This window comes from Tursiops truncatus, chromosome 19 (genome assembly GCF_011762595.2).
Source record: "Tursiops truncatus isolate mTurTru1 chromosome 19, mTurTru1.mat.Y, whole genome shotgun sequence".
Classification (NCBI taxonomy): Eukaryota; Metazoa; Chordata; class Mammalia; order Artiodactyla; family Delphinidae; genus Tursiops; species Tursiops truncatus.
Window position 1 is genome coordinate 18750522 of NC_047052.1, and position 13418 is coordinate 18763939.

The window sequence follows — 13418 nt, forward strand, 5'->3', positions numbered from 1 at the left end:
TCTGACATAAGCTACACCATGGATGAACCTTGAGGACATGCTAAGTGAAATAAGCCAGTCACAAAAGGACAAATGCTATAGGATTCCACTTATATAAGGTACCTACAGTAGTCAGATTCATAGAGACATGGTGGTTGCCAGGGGCTGGGGGGAGGGGTTGAAATGAGAAGTTATTGTTTAACGGGGACAAAGTTTCAGTTTTGCAATGTGAAAAGAGTTTTGGAAGTAGATGATGGTGATGGTTACACAACGGTATGAATGTACGTAATACCACTGAGCTGTACACTTAAAAATGGTTAAGGTAGTAAATTTTATGTGTATTTTACCACAGTAAAATAAGAACCAAAAAAAAAAAGTGATGGTGACATAGCCTCATCCCTACAGTCTGATTCAGTGGGTCTGGGGTCACCAGTGACTCTATACACAGCTAGTGTGAGGACCACTGGTTTAGCTGAGGGAGTGCTGTGTGGAGAAACCTGAACCCTGCACACACCTAAATCTCACTGTGGTTTCCAAGCAGACTTTTGTTTGGTCTCGTTCTTTATTTCATTTTATAAACCCTTGTGATCAGAAGGAAGAACTCCATAATAAGTAAGAAACATTCATTGTAGAAAATTTAGCAAAGTTCAGAAAACAAAAATCATCCACAATCCCATCAATGTGAGTAATAATTATTAAATTCAGGTCCTTCTGTTATGTCCTCTGTATGGAGTATGGTTATTGATAGAGATATCCTTTATAGTCTCATACATATATACACCTTTTGTGCTTTTTCTGGTTTTGTTTTAAACGAAATTGTTATCATCCTTCACATACTGTTTTCTGTCTTTTCAGTGAATACATGGTGATGTCTTTCAGGTCATTGAGGGCCTTCTACTCATGATTTTCAGTGGCTCTGTAGTGTTATCAATCTAACCCACTACTGTTATTGAACATCTGTCTCATTTCCCAATTTTTCACTATCTTAGTCAACGTTAGCATGGATATTTTTATATTAAAAATTTCATTCTGGGCTTCCCTGGTGGCGCAGTGGTTAAGAATCCGCCTGCCAATGCAGCGGACACGGGTTTGATCCCTGGTCCAGGAAGATCCCACATGCCGTGGAGCAACTAAGCCTGTGTGCCACAACTACCGAGCCCCACAATGAGAAGCCCGCGCACCGCAATGAAGATCCAATGCAGCCAAAAATAAACAAATTTCATTCTAAATATCCTTGTTATTGCTGCTGCTGCTGCTGCCAGTTTGGTAGTTGACATTTTTTTTGGTATTTTTGGTTTCTAGTGAACATTTTCCTATGCTTGCTACCCTTAACTTTTAAATTATAATGTGTATAGCACCTAAGTAGTTCTCTTTCGTCTTTTACTGTAATATAACACTCTTCTTTTTCTTCTGTAATATAATATCATAGAATCATGAACTTGTACAAATTAAGGCCCTGGAGGTTCAGAGTCACACCGAAAATTAAGTAACAGAACAGAAATTTGAACCTAGCTTTACTCATTTTTCATCCTTCCTCCTCCTAGTAGATAGATATTGCTAATATCCTTAAGTCTCCATGGGAGAAGCTTCTGCAGCGTTTCGGTTTGGAGCAATCTTTCATTTGTCTTTTGTGGCAGAGAACTTGCTGCTTCTGAATCAGCCCAGAAAGCAGCCTCAGCTGAGTGTGCCCTCCACTAACAGTCAGTGTCCTGCTTTCTGTTCCAGGAGCCATGTGTGACCAGGACTGGGGGATGGTCGTACTCATGCTGGAGACTCTTGTGAGGAGATGAGTTGGTGAACAGAGAAGCCAGCATGAAGATGCTTCCCGGAGTGGGCGTGTTTGGGACTGGCAGCTCTGCCCGGGTTCTGGTCCCACTGCTGCGGGCAGAAGGGTTCACGGTGGAGGCCCTGTGGGGGAAGACTGAGGAGGAGGCGAAGCAGCTTGCCGAGGAGATGAACATCACCTTCTACACCAGCCGGACCGATGACGTCTTGCTGCATCAAGACGTGGATCTGGTGTGCATCAACATCCCCCCTCCGCTTACCCGACAGATATCTGTGAAGGCTCTAGGTACGGACAGTCAGGCCATAGCAAGGGCAGAGTGCGCCTCCCTCTCAGTGGTCCTTGAGTGACACTGCTCTCCTCTGGGCCTGGGTGGTCCTTTTTGGGCCTGGGTCTGGGACAGCACTCATCCCTGAAGCAGTGCCGAGGGAGGGCACGTTGGGAGGCCTTATGGCTGGGAGAGGAAATGCTCCAGTGGCTGGGAGACATGCAGCGTTCCCCACCTCCAATAAGTAAATCCCTGAGCAAAAATTAAGCAAATGTCTTTCGAGTTGGCCTGTCACAGGGGTTAGAGATTATTACATTTCAGGCATTGTAAAGTTTGCCTCTGTGAAGTCAGAGTTCAAAGACCTGGGCACTGGGGAATTGGCTGTGATTGATGCATTTGTTCTTCCATTTCTGTGGCACGCAGCACCACAGAAAGGAGAAGAGGATGTGTATCAAGGCTGCCATTTCTCATATTTTGTCAGTCCTTGACTAGATTGAGCACACACCCTTCCCGCCAAGCTTTGCCATTTTGTATGCCAGAGGGTGGGAAGGCTCTCTGACAGCGCTGGGTTTCCCTGACAGGATCCACAGATCAGCCTGCTCACATCTCTGCTCCCTCCGGAAATAGTTTGCTCGGCCACCTCCTGCCCCTGGCTGGGCATGGCTTGGTGCGCCGTTCTCCTGCAGTTCCTGTTGGGCTTCTCTTTCCTGTCAACTGTAGAAAAATTATTCTCTTTGTCTTATATAGGAATCAGAATCTAATTTAATAGGAAAACAAACCAGTAAACATTCATCCAGCAGTTTTTTTAAAAATGTCTCCTGTGTGCTAGGCACTGTCCTGATGTCGTTCTTGACATTCAGAGCAGTGTTGGATTGGAGCTGTCTCTGCTTTCAGATTTCACAGTCCAGTTGAAGAGACTAGAAGTTACACACATTGCAAGGTAAATGAGAAAAGACTTAAGTAACAATTCAGGTAGCATATAATTAATTGACAGAGTAATTGTTTTATATAAGGTGATGGGAGCCAGGTGTCTCTCTGATGCAGTCAGAGATCTGTGGGTCCAGGAACTGATATGCCGTGAGGCTGACCGCCACTCCTTCTGGCCACTACCATGGTGGAGGGTCCAAGGCTCTGCTGCTTGTCTCTCCCGTAGTCTGAGGATAAGAGGGTGTCTGTCACCTCTAGCCCAGTGGGTTGGAGAGGATAAGTGTTCATTGAAGTGAGCAGGAATAGCAGTCTGTCTGGTTGTTGATTTAGGGCATGTAAGTTTTGGCCAAAAATTATAGATGGTTTGTCTTTTTCCAGAGACCTCCCTCTGAGGATGTGTGTGACATTGGAGCTATTCACTGGCCCTAGATTTTTAGGGCAGATAATGCTCCCAGATTGGGTTTAGAAGTAGACTTAAGCCAACACTTTAACAGAGGGCTGGTTCAAGGGAATCAAGCTACCATGGTCACTTGACTTCTCACCATTCCTTGTGGCATGAATGCAGGTTGGTGAGGCCGGGTGTGTGCAGAGGCAGAGTGCTAGAGACTCTGGTCGCCTTCTTGAACTTTAGGGTCCTCACAGAGGCCATTTCTGAGCTGTGTAAGAAGAAAGAGGAGTTCTTTGGGCCCAAGCCTGCTGTTTTCCTGGTACAGGAAAACATTGGACTTTGGGCCATTTAATATAAACAGGAAGGACAGGGATGACCAGAAGCTTCTGGGGTCTTGTATCCCAGCCCTCAGTGAAGTAAGGCCATCAGCCTTCTCTCCACATCTCTGTTGTCAGGAAGGAGGAGGGTATGAATGAGGGTCTTTGGTCTGTTCTTGCAGGTACATGACCACAGGGCCAATTTGGTTGGGCTGGGAGAGCCCTTGTCAGCTGGACCTGCCCTCAGGCACTGCCCACTTAGGCCCCAAAGGAGTCACTGAGCCTGTTGTGACCATGAAGTTGACTCCCTGTGTGCTTTCTTTCTTTTTTTTTTTTTTTTTAAGTGAGAATTCTGTCTTAATTTTAACTTATATGGAAGAGGGCATGAGAACTCCTCCAGTTTTCCCAAATGACTTGGTGTGAGTACATGAACTGCTGTAGGTAGAGCACCAAACTGACCTTGACATCAGACCCCACTTCTGACCCTATTTCTGTCCCTCTCAACCTGTGTGGGCCCCTGTGAAATGAGGGTATCATTCAGCCTTTCCAGCATGATATATGACTGCCTCCGAGTACTGACCAAGAAAGACACTGGCATCACGTTACAAGGGAAAGCCAGGCTTTCCTGTTGTCCCACATGGAACAGCAGATTTGTTTAAATTAAATTCACATCAAAAATAAATGGTAGGCATCTCTTCTGGATGTTCGTTAGGTAAGTGTTCACTGAGTTGAATGTAGCTTAGAAATGGAACTAAGCGTTCTGAGTCATCTCAAATGTGAAACACTGTTCTGTAGGTTGGAGGACTATATATGCATATATCTTTATAAATATAAATTTATTTATTTATGGCCGCATTGGGTCTTTGTTGCTGCGCGTGAGCTTTCTCTAGTTGCACTGCGCGGGCTTCTCATTGTGGTGGCTTCTCTTGTTGTGGAGCACGGGCTCTAGGTGCATGGGCTTCAGTAGTTGCGGCACGCGGGGTCAGTAGTTGTGGCTCGTGGACTCTAGAGCACAGGCTCAGTAGTTGTGGCGCACACGCTTAGTTGCTCTGTGACATGTGGGATCTTCCTGGACCAGGGCTCGAACCCGTGTCTCCTGCATTGGCAGGCAGATTCTTAACCACTTTGCCACCAGGGAAGTCCCTGGAGGACTGTATTTAAATTAATGCCTCAAAAGCATGACCCATTCTTTCCTCCTGTAATGTAAAGCTCTGGAAGGAGCTCCTTCTTGGACCTCCCTCCCACCCCCCCCCCCCCCATCCCACCCATCTAGCTCATCACAGAGTACCAAGCTGAGCTCCCTGTGCTATACCACAGGTTCCCACTAGCTATCTGGTTTACACATGGTAGTGTACTTATGTCAAACCTAATCTCCCAATTCATCCCATCCTCTCCTTCCCCCACTGTGTCCACACATCTGTTCTTTATGCATCTCTGTTCCTGCGCTGCAAATAGGTTCATCTGTACCATTTTTCTAGATTCCACATGTATGCATTAATATACAATATTTGGTTTTCTCTCTGACTTACTTCACAGTGTATGACAGTCTAGGTCCATCCACGTCTCTACAAATGACTGTATTCTGTTCTTTATTATGGCTGAGTAATATTCCATTGTATACAATGTACCACATCTTCTCTATCCATTCATCTGTCGATGGACACTTAGGTTGTTTCCAGGTCCTAGCTATTGTAAACAGTGCTGCAATGAACATTGGGGTACATGTGTCTTTTTGAATTATGGTTTTATCAGGATCTTATTTTCTACTTTTGTTTGACTTTTCATTTTCTTCCACCTCAGATTTCATCCGTGTGGCTTTCCCATGAATTCCTTAAAGGAGAGGGAGGGACTCTAATGTTTTATTTCTCAATTTAGAAGTGGTTCAGAAAAATTTTACTGTACAAAGTGCCCTACCATTTTTGCCATGTTGAATGTTTTCTTAAATCTGTCACTAAAAGGTAAGTTTCTGTGCCCAGTTCTTGGCACTTGTGTGCTTCATTAGAAAAATGCTGGGTTTGCCAATCCTTTCCCCATGGGCTCTTAAGATAACAAGGGATCATTCCTCAAGCAGCCTGACCCAGAAAATATAATCCCAAGAACACCAGTCCCTTGGGATGCCTTCCCTGACCCCCCAGTCCAGATCAGGTCCCTGCTATATCTTTCATATTAACATTAATATCATCTTCATTGCATTTATCACAAGTGCAATTCTACTTGTATTCATAGGATAATTTGATTAATGGCTTTCTCTCCCACTAAACTGTAAGTTGTCTGAAAGTAGAGATCATGCCTGATGTTGTGTCCTCTGAGCTTAGCACAGGGCCTGGCACACTGGTTGAATGGAAGTGTTCACAAATTCTACCTGTGCAAGCCCAGTCTGCTGGTGTGACTCAGGGAGCTGACAGGGGCTTGTGACCCAGGAGAGACTGGGCTGTGGGCAGCAGTGATTCTGTCTGGTGGCTATCAAACTTTCTTTTCTAAGTAGCAGAACATTCTTTGTTAAAAAAAAAAAAAAAGGCAGAATCCATGGATTTTGTAAAACATAAAAGTGTTGATTTTTCTGGGGCTGCTTCTCTTCCCTGCTGTTTGAAATCATTTGTCTAGTCCCACACCTCTAAAGAGGGAAACAGCGGTGTTGTCCCAGAGCTGTGAACCTGTGGTGCGTTACTAAGGAACAAAGAGGTGGTTTGGGGCAGCTTCTCAGGGCACTTTACTCCTAGGTCGTCTGGGGAGCATGAGCTGGAGAGAGGTTTGCAGTCTGGAACTTGTTCAGCCTCCAGAAGATCTGAGCTAATGGCACTCGGCATCCATGCTTTCCCCATTCCCTGGAGACAAAAGTGGTTTTCAGCTTCTCTAATATCTCGTTGATTTCCTAACAGGAAAGCTAGATAAACTTAAATAAACATGTCTTTCAAGGCAACGGCCACTCTTCCTAAAGGTACAGGACCTGTGCAGCTGGCCTGCAGGAGCCTGGTTTAACTCAAGATGGCCTTTAGCTCCCACACTAGTAATACTACTGGGTCCCAAGTTCAAAAGCTCTCTTACTGTTCAGGCTCAAGAAGGAAGGCCTCTTCCCCTTCCCTGACCTCTCGTGGCATGAAGTAAATATTACTTACTCTAGTTTTATCACCACCAAACTCTCAACAGCCGCAAGAGTCCTTTTCCTCCCAGCCCACCTCCTCTCCTCCCCACCTTGCAGTGTCCACCCCAACCCCTGCTGTGCATAGTTGTAGCAGGAAACCTCTGGGTTGGCCAGAGCTGCAGCCAAGTGGCCAAATTCTCACCCAGTACTGTGGTTCTCCTGTCCCTAATCCTAAAATCCCACAAGTGTGGGGAAGCATTGGAGACCCTCCAAGAGCAGATAGTGATAGCAGTTAGGTGCTACTCTCCTTGTAGGGCCCCGCTTCAGCTCTGGACCCCTGTGCAAGGACCTCTCCCCTTGCCTTGTCCCCCTGCCCTTTCCACACTGCTCCCCGCCTTGGGCATGTAACGCTTGGCTAGCTGTTCTGTTGTCCTGCCAGTACCTGTTGTAAAGCTTTCATTACTGTTTAGAGAAGAGCAGGAGGTTTCAAGAGTTTTGTAAAGTGAAGAGATTGAATTGGGTCATAGGCTACACATGTGTTCCTCCTTGCCGCAGCACTGAGCTTCGTAACACTGGGAGTTCATGCCCGAGAATCCCATATGTGCAGATGGCAAATGCTCTGTGGGGTTCTTGAGGGTCAGGGTGGCAGGGGAGAGGGTAGAAAGTGAGGGGAGCTTGGAAGGATTGGCCAAAGGCACCAGATTATCTCCTGTGGGCTTTGTCAGGATGTGAGCTTCCGAAGGACTGGTCTGGGCCTAACTCTATGAGAGGCCTGATAAAAAGCACATAGAATGAGAAAACTCATCTATGTTCATGTTGATCTTTAAACTTCTTTTTAAAAATTAAATTTTCAAAATATTGAACATTGATATTATTGGCCTGGAAATGTAGCTTCTGTGTGAGTCTTAAATCTGAGTCACAGTGGACCCTTTTTTTTCCTGTATTTATGACGTCTGCCGGGTCTCTCTCATGGTGATGGTTATAAAATGTACCGGTGACAGAGCTGTGCTGGGCTGAGCACTTTACATATACTGCCTCACTTGACTTACTGTTCTACCCTGCATGGTAGATGGGACTCTCCTTTTACAGTGTAGTAAACCAAAGCCCAGAGAGGTTTAGAAATGTCCCAGGTCATGCAGCAACCAAGCGAGAGAACCAGAATTTGAATCCCAGAGTGGCTCCAAAGCTCGAGTTTGGCACCAATAAATGGCCCTTTCTGAGCAGCCAGCTGTCCTGGGGCCCCATTGTTTCTGTTGCAAGGTGGCCAGACAAGTTCCCCTCCTGAGCCTGTGTGAACAGAATCCATCAGAAGAAGCTACACCCAGGGACTTTCCTGGTGGTCCAGTGGGTGGGACTCTGCGCTCGCATCGTGGGGGGCCCAGGTTCAATCCTTGGTTAGGGAACTAGATCCTGCATGCCGCAACTAAGAGTTCACATGCTGCGACTAAGAATTCCACGTGCTGCAACTAAAAAAAAAGATCCCGCAGGCCACAACGAGGATCCTGTGTGCGCAACTGGGACCCAGCGCAGCCTAAATTAATAAATAAATATTTTTTATTTATTAAAATAAAAAATTAAATAAAAATGTAAAAAAGAAGAAGCCGGACTTCCCTGGTGGTGCAGTGGTAAAGAATCTGCCTACCAGTGCAGGGGACATGGGTTTGAGCCCTGGTCCCGGAGGATCCCACATGCCGTGGAGCAACTAAGCCCGTGTGCCACAACTACTGAGCCTGCGCTCTAGAGCCCGCGAGCCACAACTACTGATGCCTGTGCGCCTAGAGCCCGTGCTCCGCAACAAGAGAAGCCACCACAATGAGAAGCCCACGCACCGCAACGAAGAGTAGCCCCTGCTCGCCGCAACTGGAGAAAGCCCATGTGCAGCAACAAAGACCCAACGCAGCCAAAAATAAATAAATAAATAAATAAATAAAATGTATTAAAAAAAAAGAAAAAAGACTGAGGGAGACCAGTTAAGTTACCATTGCAATAATCCAGGCAAAAAAGTGTGGTGACTTGGATGAGGAAGGTGGCACTGGTGGTAGTGGGAACTGGTGAGATCCTGGATGTAGTTTGAAAGCTAAGCCAACAGGATTTACTGATGATTGAAAGTGGGATGGATGTGAGTGACATCCGTGATTCTGGCTTGAGAAACGGGGAGAAATGAATCGCCATTGACTGAGATGGAGAAAACTCAGGGAAGGGAGTATCAAGAGCTCAGTTTGGGATTCCAACCCTAAACCTACCCCACCACCTTGAATGTCTTTGTGAGTGAGCTACCAATTATCTATCCAATTTCCTACATTTCTTATCGACCCTGTGTAAACCCTCCAACCTGTTTCCTGGTGTGCACTCAGGACTTTAGGAATCCCAGCCGTTTCCTCAGTGCCTTTGCACATGCAGTTTCCTGCCTGGGTGTCCTTTCCCCCTTATGCTCCCTGGAACATTTGCTTCCTTAAAGATCCCTGGCGGCACTCCCCCATGAAGTCTTCCCTTATTCTGCCATCTGTACCAGACCCTTGAGCTTGTTCCCTCAAGAAGCCCATGACTTCTTGGGTGAATTGAGGTCGTGGAATTTGAGTTGCACCCCAAGGGCAGTGTCTGTGGAATGAGTAATGGAATAACTGGATGTCTTCACCCTTCCCTAGCTTGCTGTACCCCCAAACCTGTGTGTGTCCAGTCCATACGACTTCTTGGGCTTTGTAAGTTTTCTGTTGAAGATACTAGCATAAGACTTTCTTCTGCTTGAACCATCCCAAGCTCACAGGAATACTCCAGGAGTTGGTGTCTTTTGGCTGTTCGTACCCTCATGAGCTTTCATCTCATGATGTGGAGGAGTGTTGATCCCTTCCTTTTCCTCGTGTGGGAGCTGCTCAGTCCTCTTGGTCTCTCTCTTCAGGGCTTTGTCTAGCTTTGTTTTGCTCTCTGGGTGCATTCCAGCTGCGATGTACTCAGAACAGGCATGAGACAGAAAGGATGTTTTCTCTCCCTTTCCCCTCCTACTGGAGCCAAGCATTTTCGGGCCTTATGACTACACTAACTTGTTGAACCAGTGTTTTCAGAGGACAATCTGCGAGGAATCTTAGAGCCCTTTCTGCAGTTACAACTGAGAGTGCCAAGCTCATCCCCTAGAATATAGATTTGATTTTCTTACCCCAAGCTGATGATCTAATAAATGCATAAAGGTACATAAGCATGTCCAAGAAGCATGTCCACCTCTCCAGCCCACTTGTATTAGGCAGTGTTCTTGAGATAAACAGAACCAGGAGGATGTACATTGAGAGAGGGAGGTAGAGATTTATTTTCTAAAAACTGATTCATGCTATTGTAGGAGCTGACAGATCTGAAATCTGCAGAGCAAATCTGAGTTCCAGCAAGAGGTGATGTTGCAGACTTGAGTCTGAAGGCAGTCTGGAGGCAGAATTCCTTCCTCTTCAGGGAACTTCAGTCTTTTTTCTCAAGGTCTTCATCTGATGAGTTGAGGCCTACCCACATTATGGAGGGTAATCAGCTCTACTCAAAGTCTACTGGTTTAAATGTTAATCAGATCTAAAGATATCTTCCCAGCAGTGTCTAGACTAGTATTCGATGGGCACCATAACCTAACCAAGTTGACACATAAAATTAACCTTGTACCACCTCTCTACCTCCCACTCCTGGTTTGCACCTTCTGCCTCTACTCCTTTCATTTTTCCTTTAAGAACTTGCTTCTCTTTCTCGAGCCCATAATTCTTTCTCTAGTCCCAGTCACTGGGTACTGTTTTCATCCAAGCTGATCACCTTTCCTCTTGTCCCAGGTCACCACCTGGTCTCAGGCAGCTTTCCTGAGTCACCTGCCTTCCAGAAATGGGTTTTCTTTTCCCAGTGTAAACCCCTTGGGACTTTGAGATTTCCTGCTGTGTTTTATTCTCAGGCATTGGGAAGAATGTGGTTTGTGAGAAGGCAGCAACCTCGGTGGATGCCTTCCGGATGGTGACAGCCTCGCGCTACTACCCACAGCTGATGAGCCTGGTGGGGAACGTGCTGCGCTTCCTGCCTGCCTTCGTGCGCATGAAGCAGCTGATTGCCGAGCACTACGTGGGTGCAGTGATGATCTGTGATGCCCGCGTCTACTCGGGCAGCCTGCTCAGCCCCAACTACGGCTGGATCTGTGATGAGCTCATGGGCGGTGGGGGCCTGCACACCATGGGCACCTACATTGTGGACCTGCTGACCCACCTGACTGGCCAGAAAGCCGAGAAGGTACATGGGCTGCTCAAGACCTTTGTGAGGCAGAATGCAGCCATCCGTGGCATCCGGCATGTCACCAGCGATGACTTCTGTTTCTTCCAGATGCTTATGGGTGGGGGTGTGTGCAGCACAGTAACACTCAACTTCAACATGCCAGGCGCCTTTGTGCACGAGGTCATGGTGGTGGGCTCTGCGGGACGCCTTGTTGCCCGGGGAGCTGACCTCTACGGGCAGAAGAACTCTGCCACACAAGAGGAGCTGCTGCTGAGGGACTCGCTGGCTGTGGGCACGGGGCTCCCCGAGCAGGGGCCCCAGGATGTCCCGCTGCTTTACCTGAAGGGCATGGTCTACATGGTGCAGGCCCTGCGCCAGTCCTTCCAGGGGCAGGGGGACCGCCGCACGTGGGACCATACCCCCGTCTCCATGGCCGCCTCATTCGAGGATGGGCTCTACATGCAGAGCGTGGTGGATGCCATCAAACGGTCGAGCCGATCCGGGGAGTGGGAGGCTGTGGAGGTGCTGACGGAGGAGCCCGACGCCAACCAGAACCTGTGTGAGGCGCTCCAGCGGAATAACCTGTGAGCCTGCACGTGGGCTCCCTGCCACGGGGCAAAGGGTGAGGGAGGAGCTGTGATGGGAGGGCTTGGTTATAGCACAGTGTCTTTCATTTGATAGGTCAACTTGGGCAGAGTTGAATTCGGGTGAATCTGAAGGTGGCCCCAGGAGAACGCCCCCTCCAGTGCTCATTTACTCCTCAGACTGGTGAGGCGGTGCCGTTCCTATTGCCATGGCTGAGAGGGCCGGCACACTGCACAGGGCGGAGCTGCCCCCAGTGTGTGAGCAGTTCCAGCAAAGGCTTGACTTGGGGGCTTCATCAGCCTATTTGTGGTCTTAACTGGATGAGAAAGCACAGCAAGGAGCCAGCTTGGCTTGATTGCTCAGGCCTGAGGAGAAATGACAAGAGGCCTTGTTTCCATGCCCGTCCTGGGCTGGGGCATCTCAGGAATGGTGAGGGCAGGAAGTCATCCGTCAGGGATCTGCACCTGCCCTCGCTCCCATGTGACCAAGCCCTTCCGGCCTGCAGGCTGCCCCTTCCCTGGCGGGGAGGAGGGGTTCTGTAGTAGATGAGCTCTCAGGGGCTGTTGACCTAGGGCAGAGGGCCCCTGAGTTGGCAGAGAGGAGACAAGGGAGAGCTCTGGGACATCTGATAAATGTTAATAAATCAGAAAGTCTGACACTGTGACATGTGGTTGTTGGTTGTTTGTTTGGTAGATTGGGTTTCTTTAATAATGAAAGGCTTGTTGATTGTTGTAGATTTGTTTCTATTTTTCTCTTTCCTTGTGGCTCTATGGCAGCCCTGACCTGCTCTGGATCCTTCACTATCTAGCGGGACACACAGGCTCCTACCACTGTCTGCCCTCATCTCCTGGCTTATTCCTTGCAGCTGAATCCCTCTGGAGCCCTCCAAGAAGTCTTTCCTCAGCAAACAGGACTTAAGACTTCAGGGGGCCAATCAGGCCTGACGTTTAAGGCGAGATAGTGGGAGAGTTCGAGGTCTCCCTGGGCTGGAGGTCAGGAAGGGTTCCGTTCTTGAAACCAAGGGGTTGGCTCCAGAGGAGCCCTGGGAGAGGAGGGGTGAGGAGTGGCCCCAGGGAGGCTAGACGGGGTGAACTGGAGGAAGGCGCTGCCCCTCGGAAGCATTGTAGCCGGGGTGTAGCCGAGCACTGCCTGGCCTAGCCAGCCAGTCTCCAGCTCTGCTTTTACTAACCTGTTCTCCCCACAGGAAGAGGCTTTTAACCCTGTCAGTCAGAGGCAGGTGGGGCAGGACGGTGGGAAAGGACACATCGACTCCTTTGTTCCTCTGCCAGAATTAAGTCTGGACCAGACTTTCCCCTTCTCTAAGCTTCCCTCTTTCTGGCCTGCTGTGGACTCCTCACCAGAAAGAGAGAGGCTCAGAGAGGGCTCCCTCTTCCTCCTGGCACCCTTTATAGGAGTCACCAGGCCTATTTTCCTGTATTGTCCTGGTTTCAGACCTTGTCTTTGTGAGGTAAAATAACAGTGGCTAGTGTTGGGGTGTACTTACTGCATATTGGGGCCCCAGGGATAGATGGTTCACGTGTATTATTCTATTTAATATCCAAACCACTCTACGAGGTACTACTATTAATATTCCCGTTATTCAGAGCAGAGAGGGGCAAAGTTACTTGCCTCCTGTAAGTTATAAGTGACAGAGCTAGGAGCCTGGTCAGGGTCCTCTTACTACAGAGCCTGACCCTGAACTATTCCTTCCTTAGTGCCTGTGGCATCTCAGACTCTTGAGTGCCCAGGCATTGCCCTTCCCCACTCGGGTCCTCATCCAGGTTACATTCCTCTCTACAGCAGGAATCTCAGCCTGGCCTGAACTAGTAGGTGGACTGTAGAAAGAACCCCACCAGGCAGGATGCTGG

The 13418-nt window shown here is 48.1% G+C and overlaps 1 protein-coding gene across 8 annotated transcripts in view; it reads left to right on the forward strand.

Annotated features, from left to right (window-relative positions):
• GFOD2 (Gfo/Idh/MocA-like oxidoreductase domain containing 2) overlaps positions 1-12211 on the forward strand; it is a 38099-nt gene extending 25888 nt beyond the window's left edge. For 6 of the 8 annotated variants that reach the window (XM_073796897.1, XM_033844343.2, XM_033844340.1 and 3 more), the window contains 3 exons: positions 1705-2050; positions 10655-11549; positions 11647-12211. In XM_073796897.1, the coding sequence (XP_073652998.1) occupies positions 1792-2050; positions 10655-11549; positions 11647-11737 (1245 nt within the window). In that variant the 5' untranslated portion in view covers positions 1705-1791 and the 3' untranslated portion in view covers positions 11738-12211. Of the gene's footprint in view, positions 1-1704; positions 2051-2924; positions 2971-10654; positions 11550-11646 lie in introns of those variants that run through there. The other 2 variants (XM_073796899.1, XM_073796898.1) reach the window with 2 other exon arrangements.
• Positions 12212-13418: the final 1207 nt, after the last annotated feature.